General features: G+C 43.7%; 1 protein-coding gene across 2 annotated transcripts in view; it reads right to left on the bottom strand.

Annotated features, from left to right (window-relative positions):
- IL7R (interleukin 7 receptor) overlaps positions 1-16,994 on the bottom strand; it is a 32,419-nt gene extending 15,425 nt beyond the window's left edge. The window contains exons 1-3 of one of the 2 annotated variants that reach the window (XM_084833045.1): positions 16,778-16,994; positions 8,132-8,308; positions 1,168-1,328 (exon numbers count right to left, since the gene is read on the bottom strand). In XM_084833045.1, coding sequence (XP_084689171.1) covers positions 1,168-1,328; positions 8,132-8,145 — 175 coding nt within the window. In that variant the 5' untranslated portion in view covers positions 8,146-8,308; positions 16,778-16,994. The remainder of the gene's footprint in view (positions 1-1,167; positions 1,329-8,131; positions 8,309-16,777) is intronic. The other variant, XM_084833044.1, reaches the window with a different exon arrangement.
- Between the last annotated feature and the right edge of the window lie 5,056 nt (positions 16,995-22,050).

The following is a 22,050-nucleotide window of genomic DNA, read 5'->3' as shown; positions in this document are numbered from 1 at the left end:
TTTTTGCTCTAGCGTAAGCACAGGGATCCCAATCTGGATCAGGATCCTATAGGGGAAGGCAGCTTTAACACTTCCCCCTTGCTGTGGTCCCAATCCAGATCAAGTGGGGAGGCATGCCTGCAGTTTATATGGACAAACAGTGATCCATTAAAGCAAATGAATCCATGCTATCTTATGCATGGATATTCAGATACATATTTCTAAGATCCAAAGCAGGCGTTACTTTAAAGACATAGTGCTGCATAGGCTTGTATGGCAAGTTAATCATACTTTTTTGCAGGGATCCACCGCCATACCTTTATGTTGACCATTGATGTATATACCCAAATAGGTAAGGAAGCTATATTTGAACATTATGTTCAGTTGTATCTTGGGGGACTCCATGGGCAGCTACTTTGAGGCATGTAAAATATTTCTACCAGCAGATTCTCTTCCACTTAGGGATGTCTGTCACTGGGAAATCCAGTTCTTTTTGTGACTTGACGGAGTTCTGTAGTATATATGACTCATTTTGTGTTTGTGAGCCAAGCTGCAGGCTTTCCCACAAACTCTGGGAATGTTTTTGTGCATTTTTCATGCAGGTTCTTCAATTTGCCCAAATTGTTGAGCAATTTGCACAAATGTCTGAGCCATTTGCCAAATTGCACCAATTTGGCCATAATTTGCTCATAATTTTGTGCAAATTGCTCAGAAATTTGCATAAATTGCTCAGAAATTTGCATAAATTGCTCAGAAATTTGCATAAATTGCTCAGAAATTTGTGTAAATTGCAGAACCTGCAGGAAAAAATGCACAAAATCCCCCCCCCCCATCCACAAACTGGCCCAACTCATTGCAGATCGAGTCAGGTACCACAGTGGGAATCAAAACAAAGACTAGGGGCCAAGCCTAAGAAAACTTGTCAAACTCCACCCCCCAAATGGATTTCTCCAACATCCCTACTTCCACTACAACATCCTTGTGAAGGGATGTTTCTGTACTTTCTCTTGTAGATTTGGAACTGGCAGTTCCCAATTGGCCACGAGTCTTTGAGGTATGTACTTGTATCATCAGGACATACTGTGTCTATGATGTGCCCTAGGCCCTGTGCCCTAGTTCTGAACTGGTATGAAAACTGCAGACAATTGTGAATAATAGACACAAAAACAACATGACAAAGGAGCTCACTGATCGCAACTGCTTCCACGTCCCGGCATTCTTTGCATTCCTGGTTCATTAATTTCATGGTCAAGCAAACATTTAGGGATTCAAGGAGATCAGTACTATGTAGAGAGCAGTTGATTACCAGCTGGCTCACTCTGAAGCACGCACGGGGTTCTCTGCGATACCTGCAGGAAGAATATTAGTGCTGAAGTGGAATTTCTTAAAATCTGTGAAAATTTCAACACTGAGATTGTGTCATTCAAAAATTATATAACTATAAAGAATTTATATTTATAAAGAATATAAAAACATTTGAAATAGGAGGGAACTGGAGTGCCGTGCAACTATATTCATAGCATCCTTTTCCCAGAAGTAAGCCGCAGTGAGTTCAATGGAACTTACTCCTCTTCTTCCACCTCCCTTATCTCCATAGCTCAACATCCTGAATCAATGAGGCCTTAGACACTGATCAGAGCATGAGCAGCATTGTCCGAGGGTGCTGGGAACCTGGAGAAATGTAGTTCCTACGATTTTTGGCTCTGTTGGATCCATCTGCTGCATATATTTCCCATTGTTCCTGGTACCCTTAGATGGCCTAAATCCTGAGAGGTTACTACTATCCCTGAAGTCTTACTCACAGTTCCCTCACCTTGATAATTCTGAGGAATGAAGAGAGCAGAAAGCGGGGAGGGCTCCTGGCAGAGACCTCTAGACCTGTTGCAATCCTGATGACATTATTGGGAATACAATAGACTGCACATTTGGAATGGGGGCAATTTTAAAGGGGAATAATACAAAACCTTTCTACATTTATTGTGCACCTGTGATTGTTTGTTTGTTTGTTTATTATATTTATATCCCGCCTTTTTTCCTCCAAGTAACTCAAGGCGGCGTACATAATCCTCCTCCTCTCCATTTTATCCTCACAACAACAACCCTGGGAGGTAGGTTGGGCTGAGAGTCTGTGACTGGCCCAAAGTCACCCAGTGAGCTTCCATGGCCGAGTGGGGACTAGAACCTGGATCTCCCGACTCCCAGTCCAGCACTCTAGCCACTATACCACACTAGCTTTACTCATGGTTGTTTGTGAGTTCTTTAGACAACGACATGATCCTCCAGTTTTACTTCTGTTTTTTAAGAGCACTTCACCGGGTGGGGGTGGGGTGTTACAGTGGAGAAAATGAGGTATTATTATTGCTGAAAATGAAATAAAAGGTATTTTCCTACTCTGCCTGTAATTGTGATATTCCACTATAGCACAGTGCCACCTATAGATTATGTAGTGAAAAGCAGGAAAGGAAAAGCTCTTTGAGTAGAGCTTGGATCTCAGTTCTGCTACAAAACCAAAAGTAGATAACAGCGGTTAACAGCCTCATGTAGAAAAACTCTGAGGTACAGTACAGGAAAGGTTTTATCATTGGATGATGCTGATCATATAAACTGGGCCTTACTTTTTTTTTTAAATACTTTTTATTTATTTTTTCTTTATAAATGAAATAAACAATACCAACAACCTGATCAATAACTACAGTTTCCCAACAATGCAATATTCTTATGAGGACACAACAGTAACAAAAAGAAAAAGAAAGGAAAAGTAAAGGAAAAAAGAAAGGAAAAGAAAAAAGAAATGTTCCTCTTTCCTCTCCCTTCTTCCCTCTCCTATTTTAAAGGGTTAAATTTAAACTCCAATACCCATGGGCTTCAGATGCCATTCTATTTTAAAAACCATACCTATATCACTAGCAATATTACAATTTAATAATCAACCTTACGTTTCAACATCATATCATCAATTTTATAACAAGAAAGCAGGCCTACAATTAATTCCCAGTAACCATATATTGCCCTTAAATTAAAATATAATAGTAATAATAATGCTTAACAATTCAACCAACCAAAAACCTTACTGAGTAATCTTATAGTAATAATAATAATAAAGCTTGAAAGCAACCTTACAACAATCAGTGATATATTTTATACTAGATATATAAATGAGTGTGTTCAATACACCCTCAGACAATATATTTAAATATAGCATATCATATCTATTTTGGAAAAAGAGAATGTAAAGAAAAATAAAAAAGAGAAGAAAAATGAAAGAAAGTAAATGAATATATGTATAATCAGATATCTTCTGGCCCAGCTTGGATCATGTAGACTAAACATAAACAGTTAACAAAGCTTATTTAAAAATTCCAGTTCATGGGGCCGGAACAGAAATCTCACACATTTTTACGTTCAGCCATGCCTTCGCCATTTCATGGTTTAGGAACTTCTTCGTCTGACCTTCAGAAACAATGCAAAATATAGCAGGATATTTTGAATAATATTGTATGTTCATTTGTTTTGCCATATTCTTTGCCTTGATGAATTGCTTTCTTTTATTTGCCACCTCTTTGATGTAATCTGGAAACAACATAACTTTATCTTGTTTCCAAAAAAGACTTCCACCCTCTCTTGCCAAACGCTGGATACAATTCTTTGTGGAGACTCTTGCAAATTGAACTATAATCATATGGTCCGTCCCTTTCGCATTTGGTACACGAAATGACTGCTCAATGTCAAGTAAATAATCAGATGGCAGAGGGAGTATCCCATGCAAAAGCTTGTCCACAAAGGTAGGCAAATTTACATCAGTAGCAGATATTTCCCCTTCATGGATCACTGCCTTGTTGTGGCGAAGGAGCTTGCATAACTCAGTGAAGCCATAAGCTATGCCGTGCAGGGCCACCCAAGACGGACAGGTCATGGTGGAGAGTTCTGACAAAATGTGGTCCACTGGAGAAGGAAATGGCAACCCACTCCAGTATTCTTGCCAAGAAAACCCTATGGAACGTATCACAAGGCTAAAAGAGATGACGCCAGAAGATGAGCCCCTCAGGTCAGAAGGTGTCCAATATACTACTGGGGAAGAGCAGAGGGAATTTCCAAGTAGTGCCAGAAAGAGTGAAGCAGCTGAGCTAAAGCCGAAAGGACACTCAGCTGTGGATGTGTCTGGTGGTGAAAAGAAAGTCCGATGCTGTAAAGAACAATATTGTTTAGGAACCTGGAATGTAAGATCAATGAATCAAGGTAAGCTGGAGGTGGTCAAACATGAGATGGCAAGACTGAACATCGACATCTTGGGAATCAGCGAACTAAAATGGACAGGCATGGACGAATTTAATTCAGGTGACCATTATGTCTGCTACTGTGGGCAAGAATGCCTTAGAAGAAATGGAGTAGCACTTATAGTCAATAAAAGGGTGGGAAAAGCAGTACTGGGGTGCAATCCCAAAAATGATAGAATGATCTCAGTACGAATCCAAGGCAAACCATTCAACATCACAGTAATTCAAGTCTGTGCCCCAACCACTGAGGCTGAAGAAGCTGAGGTTGATCGGTTCTATGAAGACCTACAACACCTTCTAGAACTAACACCAAAAAAAGATGTCCTCTTCATCATAGGGGATTGGAATGCTAAAGTAGGAAGTCAAGAAATCACCGGGATAACAGGCAAGCATGGCCTTGGTGTACAAAATGAAGCAGGACAAAGGCTCATAGAGTTTTGCCAAGAGAACACGCTGATCGTAGTAAACACTCTTTTCCAACAGCACAAGAGGCGACTCTACACATGGACATCACCAGATGGTCAATATCGAAATCAGATTGATTATGTCCTTTGCAGCCAAAGATGGAGAAGCTCTGTACAGTCAGTAAAAACAAGACCTGGAGCTGACTGTGGCTCAGATCATGAGCTTCTTATCGCAAAATTTTGGCTTAAATTGAAGAATGTAGGGAAAACCACTAAACCATTCAGGTATGACCTAAATCATATCCCTGATGAATATACAGTGGAGGTGAGGAATAGATTTCAGGGATTAGACCTGATAGACAGAGTGCCTGAGGAACTATGGACGGAGGTCCGTAACATTGTTCAGGAGGCAGCAACTCAATCCATCCCAAAGAAAAAGAAATGCAAAAAAGCCAAGTGGCTGTCTGATGAGGCTTTACAAGTAGCTGAGGAAAGAAGGGAAGCGAAAAGCAAGGGAGAAAGGGGAAGATATATATCCAACTGAATGCAGAGTTCCAGAGAAAAGCAAAGAGAGACAAGAAGGCCTTCTTAAATGAACAATGAAAAGAAATCGAGGAAAACAATAGAATGGGAAAGACTAGAGATCTTTTCAAGAAAATCGGAGATCTCAAAGGAATGTTTTGTGCAAAGACGGGCATGATAAAGGACAAAGAAGGCAGGGACCTAACAGAAGAAGCAGATGAGATTAAGAAGAGGTGGAAAGAATACACAGAAGAACTATACAGGAAAGATCTTAATGTCCCTGATAGCCATGACAGTGCGGTCACTGAACTTGAGCTGGACATCCTAGAGAGTGAAGTCAAGTGGGCCTTAGGAAGCATTACTAACAACAAAGCTAGCGGAGATGACAGTATTCCAGTTGAGCTATTAAAAATCCTAAAAGATGATGCTGTTAAAGTGCTGCACTCAATATGCCAACAAATTTGGAACACTCAACAGTGGCCACAAGACTGGAAAAGGTCAGTTTACATTCCAATTCCAAAGAAGGGCAATGCCAAAGAGTGTTCAAACTACCGTACAATTGCGCTCATTTCACATGCCAGCAAGGTGATGCTCAAAATCCTACAAGCTAGGCTTCAGCAGTATGTGAACCAAGAACTACCGGAAGTACAAGCTGGGTTTCGAAGAGGAGGAGGAACTAGAGATCAGTTCGCTAACATTCGCTGGGTCATGGAGAAAGCAAGAGAATTCCAGAAAAACGTCTATTTCTGCTTCATTGACTATGCTAAAGCCTTCGATTGTGTGGATCACAACAAACTGTGGCAAATTCTTAAAGAGATGGGAGTACCAGACCACCTTACCTGTTTCCTGAGAAACCTGTATGAGGGTCAAGAAGCAACAGTAAGAACCAGACATGGAACAACCGATTGGTTCAAAATTGGGAAAGGAGTACAACAAGGCTGTATATTGTCACCCTGCTTATTTAATTTATATGCAGAGTACATCATGAGAAATGCCGGGTTGGATGAATCACAGGTCGGAATTAAGATTGCCGGGAGAATTATCAACAACCTGAGATACGCAGACGATACCACCCTAATGGCAGAAAGCGAAGAGGATCTCAAGAGCCTCTTGTTGAGGGTGAAAGAGGAGAGTGCAAAAGCTGGTTTGAAACTCAACATTACAAAAACTAAGGTCATGGCATCTGGCCCCATCACTTCCTGCCATATAGAAGGAGAAGAAATGGAAGCAGTGACAGATTTTACTTTCTTGGGCTCCAAGATCACCGCAGACGGTGACTGTAGCCATGAAATTAAAAGACGCTTGCTCCTTGGGAGGAAAGCTATGGCACACCTAGACAGCATAGTAAGAAGCAGAGACATCACCTTGCCGACAAAGGTTCGTACAATCAAAGCTATGGTTTTCCCAGTAGTAACGTATGCCTGTGAGAGCTGGACTATAAAGAAGGCTGAGCGCCTAAGAATCGATGCTTTCGAACTGTGGTGCTGGAGAAGACTCTTAGGAGTCCCCTGGACTGCAAGGAGGTCAAATCAATCCATCCTAAAGGAAATGAACCCTGACTGCTCATTGGAAGGACAGATACTGAAGCTGAACCTCAAATATTTTGGCCACCTAATGCGAAGAGAAAACTCCCTGGAAAAGACCCTGATGCTGGGAAAGATTGAAGGCAAAAGGAGAAGGGGACGGCAGAGAATGAGATGGCTAGATAGCATCACTGATGCAATGAATATGAACTTGAGCACACTCTGGAAGACAGCGGAGGACAGGAAGGCCTGGCGTGCTGTGGTCCGTGGGGTCACGAAGAGTCGGACATGACTTAACAAATGAACAACAACAAAAGCAGATTTTTAATCCCAATAATACGTACATTGGATCTGCACATGAAGGCCTCCAGCTGAGAAATTCTGGCAGATATATTTTTGAAAAGAGCTTGTGTCGTAATTTCATTCGTTATGAGCCTATCTTGTAGCTCGTTAACTTTCATCTCCATTTTTTGCCAGGAAGCGTTAATTAAATCCACAGCTCCTTGCAGGGCGGTGATGGAATTTTGGATTAAATCCAACCTCTTGGCTTGCTCCGCAAATTGCAAAGATAAAGTTTTTATCAAAGTAAATAATTCCCCTATATCTTCTGTTCTCAGAGCTTTTGACAAAGGTGGTATGGGAGGAATGGGCAGCAATGCCACCCCCTTTCTTCTCCTCGGTGTAGCCATGTTTCTCTTCAAACAAATCTTGCAGGTCCTCAAATATTCTCAAATATATTGTTGATATTCTTAAACCATCTCTCAGGTGTTGCTGATATTTCTTAATCCATATATTACAACGGAACACATCAGCCCTGTTTTCTCCTATTAAATAGGAGTTTCAGTGCAGCTTTTTGCGATGGTTAAGGTCTGGGAAGATAATCCTGGAATCCAGCCCCCCCACTGCCTCGTGGGGAGTACTTTTCTCCAAGATGTTATCCAGATGCTGCCTTGCCCCCCCTTTTAATTCCAGGGGGGAGATGAAAAGGTTTTTCAACCTTTTAAAAAGCTGTCTGAGATAGCGTCCCGCAGAGACTCTGCGGGATGCTGCGAGGGCGACATTGGTTCCAACCGGAAGTCAAACTGGCCCTTACTTTTAATGGGGTGATCAGGCATATTGTTCTTGGCTTTTAGTTCTTATGATCTTTCCTGGTCATCATCCAATAGTACAGTAATGGTCTCCAAACAAGTGCCCTCCAAGTTGCAGGGTTTGTAATGGAAATGAACATTATCAGAAAAACATGGATGGAAGAAAATTAAAATAGAGAACACTCTGTTGAGTGCTGGTAGCTTGACACCCAGAATTAATGAGCATCTAAGGCCTTATTAATTCTGGGTGTTGAGCTATGGAGATATGAGAGGTGGAAGAAGAGGACTGTGTGTCCGTCAGGATTAAGGTTATGAAGATAATTAAACATAGTAATGCTTACAGAAAAGTAACCATATTTTAATGCACTGGAGAGGTTCTTACACAGTAAAGCTAACGTCAGCCTCATTCAGGGTAATTTCTGTCCCGGTGGCACTGCAAATTAAGAAGTTATGTTGGAATGTTGGCATTTGAGTGATACACTTAAAGTTGGCATCCAGTTCAGCATCTGCGCAGGTTCCTGAGGAGAACAAACCATCAAACAAATTCTTTAATTTGAAGCGCAAGCTGGCAGGTTAAAAGTGAAAATGTCATGACGAATAAAATCTAGTGATGTAGCATTCACATTTCAGTTTTAAAGAGTTGATTTTCATTCTCTCCACACCCAACCCCCGCACCCTTGGCTCCAGTATCTCAGCCCAATGGTTGCATCCCCTTTCCCTGGTCAGACTCTGCTTACCTTTTTATAGATTTGTTTTAGTGGAAAAATATTCAGGCTTTGGTACTGGTTGGGAAATATCCAGTAAGACTACTTGCTGCCAGGGTTGCCTCAGGGCATAACTACATGTCCTTTTGAATGTTCCCAAACCATGTTTGTCAAGGTAACATGAACACCAGTGTGGACAGGCATTTATCAAGGAGAACCAGCTGTCAGGAGAAGGTACTTAATGCTTGCCCAGGCCTGACCATTTCTCATTGCAAATGACCCTCCAAACATTCCACTTCAGCCAGGATTATTTCTGGTCTCAAAACCCAGTTGCAGGGAGGGGGAAGTGTTTGTTTTTGTTTAAATAGCATTTGCAGGAGAGACTCGGTGGGCAGTGGAAGGGTTAAGCACCCCCTCCTGCCAGCTGATTCTCCTTGATAAATGCCCCTTTTGCCCATCCGTTTCCTCTGCAAATGCCCCCTGCCCTCTAGATTGACAACATGCTAACCCACACTCAGTGGTTGAGTGTGGGTTGTTGCTGAACTGTGTGGGTTGTTGCTGAACTGTGGGTTAGTGTATTGTCTGAACCAAGGACATTTTCCACAGGGTGGCTTGTTAACCATGCAGTGTGGCTTATTTTTCTTGAACAAGCCACTTTGAGAACCCATGGTTTGTTGTTGGGTTGTTCAGGGTGGTTAACAAGCCACCCTGCAGAAAACGTCCTGGGTTAAGGGAGAGACAGATGAACTGCATTCCACCACTATAGCCAGAAATTGGGGGGCAGTAGGTGATACGGCTTATACTCAGAAAATGGCTCAACAGATTGCTCCGAAACACAGCCCTTCTCATGACACTGGGCTTTCCCTCCAATGCTCCAGCATGCTTGGCAGCATGCCTGTTGGTTCTGCTGAATATTTCAGTTTCTTTCAATACCATTGATCATGGACTGCCTGGCTGGGATAGGACTTGGGGGCACCATTTTGTGGTGATTCTGGTTGTTATTGGAAGGAAGGACATTTTTAGAAGGTGGCATTGAGGGTTTCCAGTTTGATGCCTTGACCACTGGTAAGTGGTGCCTCACAGTGTACCACTTTACCCCCTATGCCATTTAAATTCTACATGAAACCTCCAGGAGAAGTCATCCAGAGAGCAGAAGTGTAGTGCTACCAGTATGCAGTTGATACTCAAGTATATCTCAATTTTTCAGTACAATTTAGGGATGCCGCCAAAGTGTTGAATTGGTGCCTGAAGGAGATAATGACTAAATGGGGCAAACACAATGATGCGTAATCCAGGCAAGACAGAGATGCTCCTGGTTGGTAGAGTTGCTAATGTGGGAATAGAGAGTCACCCTATTTTGAATGGGGCATCACTCCCCATAAACTGAGATTTATAAATGTATGGATCTAGCTTTGCTTCTGGACACTTAGGTGGTAGCCAGGGCAAGAAAGGCTTTTGCCCAGCTTGGGTTGGTGTACCATTTGCAGCCTCCTAGAGAGACTGGATATGGCCATAACAACACATGTCCCCCTTGTACTCAGCAGTAAGCACATACATACTGCTGAGTACCTCAGTTAGGATACTATGTACACTTCTGGTCACCACACCTAAAAAGGATGTTGTAGAGCTGGAAAAAGTGTGGAAAAGGGCAACTAAAATGATCAAGGGGCTGGAGCAACTCCCTTATGAAGGAAGGTTACAACATCTGGGGCTCTATATCTTAGAGAAAAGGTGAGTGAGGGGAGACATGGTAGAAGTGTACAAAATTATGCATGGTGTGGAGAATGTGGATAGGGAGACTTTTTTCTCCCTCTCTCATAATACTAGAAACTGGGGTCATCCCACGAAGCTGATTGGTGGGGGAGTCTGGACAGGTAAAAGGAAGTACTTTTTCACACAGCGCACTATGGAATTCGCTACCACAAAAGGTAGTGATGGCGACCAATTTGGATGGCTTTAAAAGGAGGTTAGATAAATTCCTGGAGGAGAAGGCTATCCGTGGCTACTAGTCCTGATGGCTATGTGCTCCCTCCAGTATCAGAGGCAGTATGTCTATGTACACCAGTTGCTGGGGAACATGGGTGGGAGGGTGCTGCTGCACTTGTGTCCTGCTTGTGGGTTCCTGGTTGACAGCTGGTTGGCCACTGTGTGAACAGAACGCTGGACTTAGATGGACCCTTGGTCTGATCCAGCAGGGCTCTTCTTATGTTCTTAGTTTAGAGGAAGGTGGGGGAGACAAATCTGCTAGCAATGTCTTTAAAGTAACATGTATTTTGATCCTCAGGTCCATCAAGACTGGATTACTGCAAAGCGTTCTATATGGCAGTAGCTCTGAAAGCTGGTTCAGAATGTGGCAGAGAGGGCTCTGACTAGAGCCGGTTTGATATGACTCCCCTTCCATGACAGCTGCAGTGGCTTCCAGGCCCAATTCACAGTGCTGGTTATCCCCTTTAAAGCCCCAAATGGCTTGCAACCACAATACTCAAAGGACAACCTCCTCTCATATTAGTCTGGCCACAGGAACATAGGAAGCTGCCTTAGACTGAGTCAGGTCATGGGTCCATCATATCCAGTATTGTCGACACTAACTGGCAGTGGCTTTCCAGGATTTCAGGCACAATCCTTTACCAACCCGATCAGGAGATGCTGGGGATCGAGCTGGGGGACCTTGTCCTTGCAAAGCAGGTGCTCTGTCACTGAGCTACTACTCTTCCCATAATACAGCCCCATGCCTATGCATTAAGAAAGACTGGAGAGGGGCTCTCCTTCACTTCCCATCAAGATCTGCAAATGGCGGAGACGTGGGAAAAAGCTTTCACATTTCCTGCTCTTTTGTTTTGCCTTCTCTGTGTTAGTCTTTCACCATCCCATAAAGCAAGGGTCCCAAATGCGGCACCCACAGGTACCTCCAATGGTGCCCATGAATGGGACCCCAATGTGGTGCCTGTGGGCCCCCAAAATTTTAAAAAGTCTCCCATTTTTTAATATACGTACATAGATTTGTATGAAATGCATACAACTTTGTAGCAATTATACAAGGGGTTCAATAAAAGTGGACCAAATATCCAAATAAGTATCCATTTGAAGGTGGCGTCTAAACGCTGAAAGCACTGTAAGGTCCTCAATCCATTGAATTGTAGGAGGTGAATGTTTATCCTTCCAATGTTGTAACAGCAGCCTTTTAGCTGTCAAAAAGGTGCAGAGAATCTATTTATGCTGATCCTTTAATTTCCATGAAGCAGGTAAAAAATTTAGAAGAGTGTGTCCATCAGTGAATATTAAAGACTGTTCCAGTATAAAATGTATCTGTGTAATAACCTCCCAAAAAGAAGCACTGCCAAAACATATGTTTAAAAGAAGCACTAGCTGTACTGCACCACCAGCAATTAGCTGAATTAGACAATCTTTTATTAAAGAGATGCTGCAGTGTTCAATAGACATGAAACAAAAGTTTTTGCTGAATAAAACGCAGCCTAAGATCCATAGATGTGACACATAGACGCCCAAAGTGGCGATCCACTGATTAGGCATTTGGTGGTGGTGCCCACAGCATCGTCTCAAATTCCCAAATCTGTCCACAGGTCCAAAAAGGTTGGGGACCTTTGACATAAAGATTTTTCTGGAAGGCACTTGGCCTTTTGTATTGGGTTTGTTTTAACTGATTCCCTGGTGATTCATTTTTATTCTGTTTTTATCTGCTGTACTCCTATCTTTGAAACTTTCTTATTGTGTTTTTTTTTCATGACGTGGTGTTTTATGCCTTTTTTCACTGGAAAAGTGGGGTAAAATATGTAAATAAATGCAAAAATATCCATCTATGCCTTGCCCCCTGGTAAGGGACCAAGTTGGGGGGGGCGTACCTTTCTAGAAGAGGGAGCTCAGCTTAACAAGAACACTTTCGAACAACAGATCTTTTTTTATGACTCATTGCCATTGCACTTCAACTTTCATTTGAATGTTGCCTAGAATTATTACATAGCCCTGTTGTTATTGCTGTGAATCAAAAGATTATCATCACATGGCAAGGAAGTACGAGAGAGATTACGGGAAAGAACTTATGCACCCCATACAGATAGGCTTTTGCAGGAGTTTCACTCACTTTGCCCAAAGCTTTCAGTGCCATATAATGGGAATTTCCACTAAAGCTTGTTCAATTGATTTTTCAGTGAGAGGTTTGTGACAATGACCTCGGAAGCAGAGCTGTTTTTAGGATTCATGCAGATGACTAATGTACAATGGCATAATGTGTAAATATACAAGTAATTTCATTTACACATTATGCCATGGTACATCTGCCCTGGCCATCTGGACTGCACCCAGTGCTTTCAGTGGGAAGTGTGTCCTCATTCTGGCAGTGCCAGTTATGCCTATAAGTAGACATGACTACAGCTGGATCAGGGCCTGTTTTAGAATGTGTTCCAGACTTACTGAAATCACTGGACCTTTAGGTTTCTTTTACATTAAAATGTATATTTTACAGACTTCCAATATTTTGGTTACTTGCCCCCCTAAACTTTCAAGGCAGAGTAAAAGATCTATGTTTTAAATAGGAAAGGTATGTATGTTGGAACTGGATGCTAATAGTACATTTTACCCTCCTTCCAAATTTCCTCTTTATTTTCCTTCTGTGCCCATTTCATCATCCACATATCCTGAAAATCCAACACTCGCTCTGCTCATCTAGATGTCCCTGTCTCCCAAAATGGAATAGTTATTTTCCACAATAGCATGAATATCGCCTCCAATGAGCCACCAAACAATTAAATGAAATCTATTAGTTCCGATGAGAGACTGCTTACTATGATAGATTTGGATAAGGGGCAAGGACATGAAAATATTGATGTCTTCAGTTCTTTATTTTTCTTGGCGCTAGGTAAATACATCCCAAAGGCCAGAAACAAAATGGAACAACTTCATTTACGTATGTCGTCCAAGGTGGAAAACCTTCCAATCTTTGAAAAGTTGACCCTGGGGATGAATGACCACATCAGTGACCCTGGATTATTGCTAGGGTGACCAGAGGACTGGGATCCTGCACACTTATTAGCTGAATAGAAGACAAAAATTTGTCTTTGGCAGAAGCAGCTTGTTATGCAGGGATGAGAACATCTGGAAATGCTCTCTTTGAGACAGCTATTAGGGACGTGCATTCTTTAGGCAAGGGTGAGAATTTAGTTTCAGTTGGGTTTTGACAGGGCTGGCCCTTCCATGAGGCATGCCAATCCCCTGTTCAGGTGGCAGATCAGGAGAGATGGTGGATTGTGCTCCCCCCCCCCAACAGCTAGGAGGGCCCCGGTGGGCACTGCCGCTGCCACACCAGCCCTGCTCACCTGCTGGGGCAAATGCAACTGTGGGAGAGCAGCAAGTAGGGCTCTTTGGAGAAGCAGCTGCCCGCCCATCCCTCCGGAGACCTTGCTCACCTGACTTCTCACTTTGGCTGAGGCTCAGAGCGAGAGGTCAGGCAGATGCACTCTCTGAAGGGGGATCCTTCCTCTAAGTGGGGCACTGTGAGGTGGCCCTGGAGAATGTGGGAGAAACAGAAACTGACAGATTCATCCATCCAGATCCAGGGCTTCGAGTGCTTCACTCTTAAGAGTCTGGGTTTAAATCCCTGTGTATTCAACCGTGTTAGTGCTTAATTAAGGTTGTCACCTCTTTCTTCTGACAGGCTCTTCGTCTTTAACAGCTAGATGGCAAGCGGGCACGATGTGGTTCTCTCCATGCTGGGAATAGCTGTATCTATCGAATTTGGCTAATGCAGATGGGTGAGAATTTTGTGTTCATTCATATAATAATTTAGCAAAATTTGAAAGTTCTTCATATTTAGGATGGAAAAAACTTGAGATTTAAAAAAGTTCAAATGCAGGAGGAAGTGAAACTGACAGAGTCATCAGTCCCGGTGTGCAACTGCGCTAGTGGAAGGCGACTTCCCTGTCTCTTCCCATGGCAGCCCCTTCAGCCCACTAAAAATGCTACACAGCAGCTGGAGGGACCTTGCTGGATGGGGTTTTTTGTGCAGGATGAAGGGGCCACATTGGGTGGGGCACCTTCTGTGAGCAGAAGTGTTGACAATTTGGAGGTGTTTATTTATTTAAGAGATGTTCGTGATTATTTTCAGAACTACAAGAGCCAGTGTGGTGCAGTGGCAAGAATGTTGGACTGGGAGTCGGGAGATCTGGATTCCAGTCCTCACTCAGCCATGGAAGCTCACTGGGTGACTTTGGGCCAGTCAGAGACTATCAGCCCAACCTACCTCACAGGGTTGTTGTTGTGAGGATAAAATGGAGAGGGAGAAGATTATGTACGCCTCCTTGGGTCCCTTAAGGAGGGAAAAAGGCAGGATATATATATAGAAATAAATAAATAAATAAATAAATGTCTCAAAGTGACTTACTTATAACCAGAAAATTATAAATAATGATGTTATAAAATGTCCAGTTATTTCAATCAAAAACCATTAAAATGATCCATAAACCTGACAGCTAAAAAAGCAGGAAAATCATCCGAACATCAAACCAGCAACCAATTCCTTTTAAACCAATGTTACACAGGGATTCACTTTGTCCCGTTGTTTTCTGAGCAATTAATATGAAAATGGTATACATCACAGAGGTGCCCTAGGTAAGTGATCTGAAAAAGTCAGATAGATAGGTGCAGAGTTTAGGGGGTTATGATGAATGAAAAACAGGCTGAGGCTTTGTTTTTGTTTTCTGCTCAACTGACATCAACTGATAAATTATTCCTTTTGCATCCCTCCCAAAAGCACTGTGATTAGAAGGAAAAAGAGAGAGTCTTGGTAAAGTTATTCTCTGGTTGGAACCTAGAGATGTCAGCCCCAGAACGACACGCCCTCGCTCGTGTTTCCTTTGTACACAGAGCTTGGAGGAAAATGTATTGCTTTTGCAGACAAAGGGTCTGTGTCGCTGCGTCCCTCCAAATCTCTGAACAGGTCCAGAGCTTTGGGAAGAGCCCGATTTGGTTTGGGCTGCTTCAGAGGATGCCCAGTTCGCTTTGGACAAGTCGCTGTTAAACAGCCAACGTTACTCCAGGATTCAGGATTTGTCTGGACAGAATTCAGGATGGGCGAATCTGTCGGTTTTGCTTTCTCCTGCGTTTGAATTTTTTAAAATCTCAAATTCTTTCTCTTCTGAATATGAATGTTGCAGATTTTGGTAAAGTCTTTTCAAAAATGAAACAAAACCCACCTGCACTGGCCGCATTCCATAGGTGCAGCCATTCCCAGCATGAAAACCATGGTGTATCTGTCTGCCATATAGCTGTTGTTTTGCTTTCTTCCACATTCAATTTTTTTTTAAAAAAACCTCAAGTTCTTTTCATCTTAAATATGAAGGGTTTTTTTAATGAATTTTGGTAAATTTTTATCAAAAATGGAATGAACCTAAACTCTACCCATCCGTAGACTTGTACTTGCCTAAATCTGGATCCGCCCCCTTGTCTTGGGTGCACATCTGGAACTAAAGATACGGGCCGCTCTGCATTCTTTTGCTGCCTCTGGTCATCTTAATTACAAGGGATTGGTACAACATGACACACAGCGACTTCAGATTATCCGGAGATCTGGGTAACTGAGGTTAAAATCATGAGAACTTTGTCTGCCACGGCCTGTTAGAAGGGCAGGTCTTATTTGGCAGCAGTTGTCACTTAGTGGCATGGAGATTTCTATGAATGCTTACTCATGAACCACTGAACTCCAATTTTGCCTCTCTTTTCATTGTTTGGCAAAATTCAGGAGTAGCACTTCTGGGATAAACCATCGGAACATAGCACACTGCCTTATACTGAATGAGACCATTGGTCCACCTAGCGCGGTATTGTCAACACTGACTCTCCAGAGTTTCAGGCGGGATCCCTTCCTAGCCCTACCAGGAGATATCAGGGATTGAACCTGGGACTTTCTGCATGCAAAGCAGGTGTGCTGCCCCTAAGCCCTTTGAGTAACAGCATTATACTGTCATGGAGACAGTGGAACTGTGTGCCATATTTCTAATGAGTGTTTGTTGGGGATTAGAGTGTTGAACGCAATACCTGACGGCCCAGTCGCACTTTGGCATCCAAAAGACCACCCCCATCCTAAGCCACAGCAGAAGATACAAATATACAATTAATGGTTCCACTGGCCCGGTAGGATCTCTTTCTTTCGCCAAGCATAATGAAGGCAAGCTTCAGGGTGAGGACATAGGTAAGCTGCCACATCTTTTGCACTGCAAACGTGCATATTTTGGAATTATTTCGAGTTCTAGAGGGAAACATGAAATGACTCACCAAAGCCTACTGATACTCCTGAGCCAGAGCCGCTGTCTGCAGCGACGGCCGCAAGAAGGATGAAGAAGTAACTGTACAGCGCTGGGCTCATCATTGTCATCTTGATTTCACATTCTTAATATCCTGTGTATGTGCAAAAGAGAGAGGAAGGCAGAGAAAGAGCAGCTTGGGTGGCTGTTTTATGTCCTCGTTCTAGAGAGAATGATAAGGTAACCACAGGCAAGGGGAAGTGTAAACACTCAGACAAGTGGGGACGGTGTGAAACAGGAAGCCAAGGAGAATGTGCTAGCGGAGGCAGGGAAGATATAAAGATGCCACCATGGCCTACACACTCCCACATGCAACTGCAAATGCCTCTCCGAATTCCACACCAGAGGCTTGTGATAACCCAAAGTCAGGAGTGCTGTTGCAGAAGCAGGGCCAGGCTTCACAGCATGAGCTAAAGGCATCTTCTGGGAGCATTTTCAAGTTGATATGGCAGTGGGGGGGGGGAGTAAATTAGGGAGCAATCCTGTGGCCCCTAACCAGAGTCTGGGGGCCATAGGATAGTCCAGATTCCTTGATCTGAGGCTGGAGTCAATGCTCCAACCTCGGAGCCAGGAATTCGAGTTCCCCTCCCCTCCCCTTCACAGCCGGCTGCCTCCACGAGCTTGCAAAAGCGGCCTTGGAGGGAAAGGGGGTGTGCTGGTGGGTGGGGTGGAAAGGGGACTGGGGAGGCTGGCTTACGCCGTATCCCCAAACCGCCTTCTCTCCTGCTCCACAGAGTCTCAGCTAGATGGGTGAAAAAGCCCGCCTACCCATAATGCTGAGCGTGAGGGTGTGGAGCCAAAGGTGGCCTCCACCACTCCTCCCACTCTGCATTAGATGGCGGTAGGCCTCTGAGTTTTGAGACTTAACAGCCATCCCGATAGGATTGCGTGCTTAGAATGTTATTTTTTAAATACTAGAGATATTTTAAAATAGGGTCAGGAGTATATAAATCTATTACATAATTATACATTGACGCAATTCAGCGTCTTAACCACTAAGCCACCGCGGCATTACATAAACACATAATACCTAATAAGAAGCAAAAATTTAAGTTCTTTTGAGGAATAATAATTCATAGCCTTGAAAGTTTCCCTCCTGGGGCAAATAGCAGCTTTGAAGAGAAACGTCAGGCCAGCATTAAGGTGTGGGGGGAGCAAGGGTTAAGGTGCTATTTAAAAATTTATATAACTTATAAGTAAAAATTTATATTCATTGTAACCATGCAATTTATATCCCATCTATTTTGGCCCTTCTGTCCCTCCCACCATCCTTAACAGAGCAACTCTACCACTCTAATAGCGAATTAAGGTGGTTAGTGCTGACAGGCTCGCAGGCACAACGGAGCCACTTAGAAACAAGAGGAAGATATTATGCTTGGCAGAACCCCAGGGTTTGCAGAAGTAGAAAAAATATTTTGGGAAAAAACCCTAAGGGAACATTCTCCAACCCAACCACCCACACAGACAGCCCCCAAACAGCCCAATAAGGTCTGAGCATGCTCAGTGACCTCAGAATGTGAGGTGTCTTTTGTAGACACACACAAATGAAGGGGGGGGGTGTAAGGAATGGAATATCCTGGAAGAGGGCATGGCTCCACACTCCAATGTTTTGTTGTGGGTCCCACTTGTACATGTCTATTCTGAAGTCCCATTGGGTTCAATGGGGCTTAGTTCCAGGTAGAGGCAGCAGGGGTGGGGGAGTATAGGATTCCAGCCTTAAAGACAACCTGTCCAACAAGCCAAGTGTTATGGTTGACCAGAGATGCAAATATGGCTGCTGTACCTTTAAGGGGAGGGCATTTCAGCAGGTGCAGCTTTTCTCACCTTTACACAACAAATTTCACCTGCCCAGTTAAAATTTCCCTCTTCCATACAACTGTTAAGTGAAGAGGAGCTCTGTCTTGCTTTGCCTCTGGTCACTGTATAAAATGCAGACACACTGAGGAGTTAGAGGGGATACCGAAGAAGGAAGAGCAGCCAACATTTTTGTTTTCCTGGCAGGGTTTCTTTGCTTTTAACAGCAGCATAAAACCCTTTGAAACTTTTGGAGAAAGCCTGCTGATTATTTATTTGCCTGTTTTGAAGGCCTTAAAAACCACACATGCTCACACATTCTTTATTGCCAGAGTTTTCTTAGATAATATATATCCCATTTGGTTATATCTTCAGAATCTCTTCTTTGTAGGGGTGTGTCTGTGTCAGGGCACAATGGGGTGAGAAGCAAATGGTGTGGCCCCAAAAAACTAGCGCAGCACTGCAGACAGGGTGCTCAGACTGATGAGCCAAGTCTAGAGGAGTTCTTATATTAGGCCATCAGGGCCCCTATTGGTTCCTCAAGCCACCTGATTTCTCTTGGTTGACTGGCTGCAGTTTTCTGCTGCTGTCAAGGGTGGGGTGCTGTAATGTCTTGCACTGTAATGGCACTGTGAAGCGGCAAGTCTTAAGTCATACTGTCCTTCCACCTGTAAGCTGTGCTGGTGGTGCAGAGACTAAGGCACCCTGCGGCTAGATTCTGTGGTTCAAGGCTGCTAGTGCCTTACAGAGTGTCAGATAGCAACCTGGAGATCTGCCCTCCTAAAGTTTCAGAAGACCAGCAACTGTAGTTTCTTCTGCCTGCCTTCTGTGTGGCATAACAGTTGGAGGAAGATAGGAGACAACAGGACTGGCTGCTGAACTGGTGCTCAGTTCTCTGGTATGCACAGGTTCACAGTTGTGAAGCAGATGGGCACATTCTTTCTATATTATGCCTGTCTGTGGTATAATATAGGGGACCCTTACTGCAGTCCCCTTTATACCACAGAAATTGTTCCTCCCTACCAAAAGGAATTGCATTTATGGCAGGGGTGCAGAACTATTTGGGGGTGGAGGGTCAGATTGCCGCACGTCCCGCAGACCAGGTGACCTAAGGGGGTGTGGACCTGCCCCTTATGTCACCCCCCTTTTCCTTTCTTGGTACAGGGGTTGGGACCCTGCTGTAACCTCTGAGATCAGAGCAGTGGGAATGAGAGGTGAAGGGAGTCGCCCGCGCAGGGGGGAAGAGCGCCCATTCGTCCCTGTGCATGGATAGGTTCCAACTCCCACCACTTCTCATCCCCACTGCTGCCTCCATAAATGTTATGGGATAGGAAACCTAGGTTTGCAAGGGCTGATCCCTGATTTCACATGATCCAACCATTACAAGACAGCTGCAATTGTCATGTTTTCTTTAAAAGCATGAGGCTGTGAACCAGCCTTTACTCCATTCTCTGCCAGACTAACTAATGGGATTTTACTCATGCTGGTCTAACCTCAAAAAAGCTGTTCATTCAGCAAGGATGTCAGTTCATTAACTGGTAGGGAGCATTAACTCAGTCAGGACTCAAGACAGAGTCCTGAGTTAACAGAAGTAGCTGCACCTGGATAGCAGTTTGAGTTTGTACTTTCTCCGCCCTGTGCAGGTAATATAAAGCCTCCAGCTTGCTTACCAGTGTTCTGAATCATGTAGAACCTGTGCAAGACTTGGTGATGCACATTTCCCCTCCCTCTCCACCTGTGGAGCAGCCTCAAAGAAAGACGTAAAATGTCTGATGAGCAATTTTAGCTCAACTCTAGCATAGGGTAGCCCACAGATTCCAAATAAAGAGAGAGAAATCAGTACAAAGGTGATAAAAGTATCAAAGGAGCAAAATATTGCTGGTAAGGTGAAGTCAGTCTGATGTCACTGTACTGACACAGGAAATGGCAAAGAAAATGGAAGCATCTCTTCCACTGCACTCATTAAGTAGATTTGGCTATCCATTTAACAAATCGTGTGTGTGTGCTTGTGTGTGCATGGTACCCTCAGTATAGCACTAAATCTAGATTACCATCAGTTTCCCTATATTTGTTGCAACTTGAATTTAATACTGACATCCCTGGAAGGGGAGCAGAAAGCATACAAAAACAATGTGACAAGTACACATTCATAACTCTCAGCGCTGGCGTCAAAGGTAGGCATGGTCGGACACTTGCCAAGGACCCACACCCCACCAGAGGCCCACCAACGAGAGCCCCCTGGACTTGCTCTTCCTCTTCCCCAGTGCAACCTGCTTGTTCACCTGCCTCTTGCTCTGGCTCAAACAACACTGGTGGTGAGAAGGAGGAGCAGGAGATTCCATGGCCTACTTGCTCACTGGCTCTCTGCCTATCAAGCAAGTGGTGGCAATGATGAGAAAAGAGCAGGAGGAACAACTGCACGTGGTGACAATGGCAGTGAGAAGGTACAGTCACTGAGGGAGGGGGGCATTTTCTTGCCCAAGGACCTTATTTTATTTATTTAATACCTTCAACAGCTTTAATACCTTCAAAAGCTTGCACTTAAGGCTCTCCTTAGTCAGAACTTGTCTGAGTCAGGGAATTAGAACTGGCAGTTGAGTCCACATCCCCAACATGGCAAAATCCCATTTGTCCCTCAGGAATAAAGGCTGAGAACCAGTGGTCTAGGATTCAGGATTCTGAATGTAAGGCAGGGACCACAGGACAGTGGTAGAACACATGTCTTTGATGTAGAAGGTCCCAGGTTATGTCTCTGGTACCTCCAGTTAAAAGTTCAGGAAGTAGATGAGACCTTTCTCTAAGACAGGAGTTGGTAGACTTCAGGCTTGTGGGATCTACTTTGTTTTTTACTAGAACCCTGAGATCCACCAACCAGAGCCTGGTGCAAAAGAAATGAACTTGAAATTAAAGAATTTTGAACCCCAATACTTTCTTTTGAGTACCAGAACTGCATGGAGCTCACAGTCCTTCCACACAAAAATCCACTCCTGGTTATCCCAGCTTTCTTCATTTCACCAGTATAATTTAAGATGCAGAAGCTCTTTCAGCCCATGGGACAAACTGCATTTCAGAGAAGCTCTTGGGGGCCTCGCATTCTAGTGGTGGGTAGGGCCAAACCCCCAAAAATATCAACATATTTTATCTTAAAGTGAATAAGATATCTAAGCTTTAGGAGCAGCATTTCAACCTTTTCAAATGGGAAAAAAATGCTGAAAAGCCATGAAATGATAGGTGGTTGGAGGAAAGGGGGTGGAGCCAGGGAAAGGGGTGTGACCTCCTGGGGACCACTGGAGGGCTGGATTTGGCTCCAGGGCCTGAGGTCCTGCACTCCTGATTTAAGGTGTTTGTGTGTGTGTGTGTGTATGATTTTGTTGCTGCTGTTGTTAAACAACTAAGGGTGCAATCCTATGCATGTTTAGACAGAAAAAAAGTCCTACAACTCTCAGTGTT

The sequence above is a fragment of the Heloderma suspectum genome, chromosome 2, assembly GCF_057233095.1.
Source record: "Heloderma suspectum isolate Gila_16-S chromosome 2, 16-S_ref, whole genome shotgun sequence".
Lineage (NCBI taxonomy): Eukaryota > Metazoa > Chordata > Lepidosauria > Squamata > Helodermatidae > Heloderma > Heloderma suspectum.
Note: the sequence above shows the minus strand (reverse complement) of the source record. Positions and strands in the feature narration are given on the sequence as shown.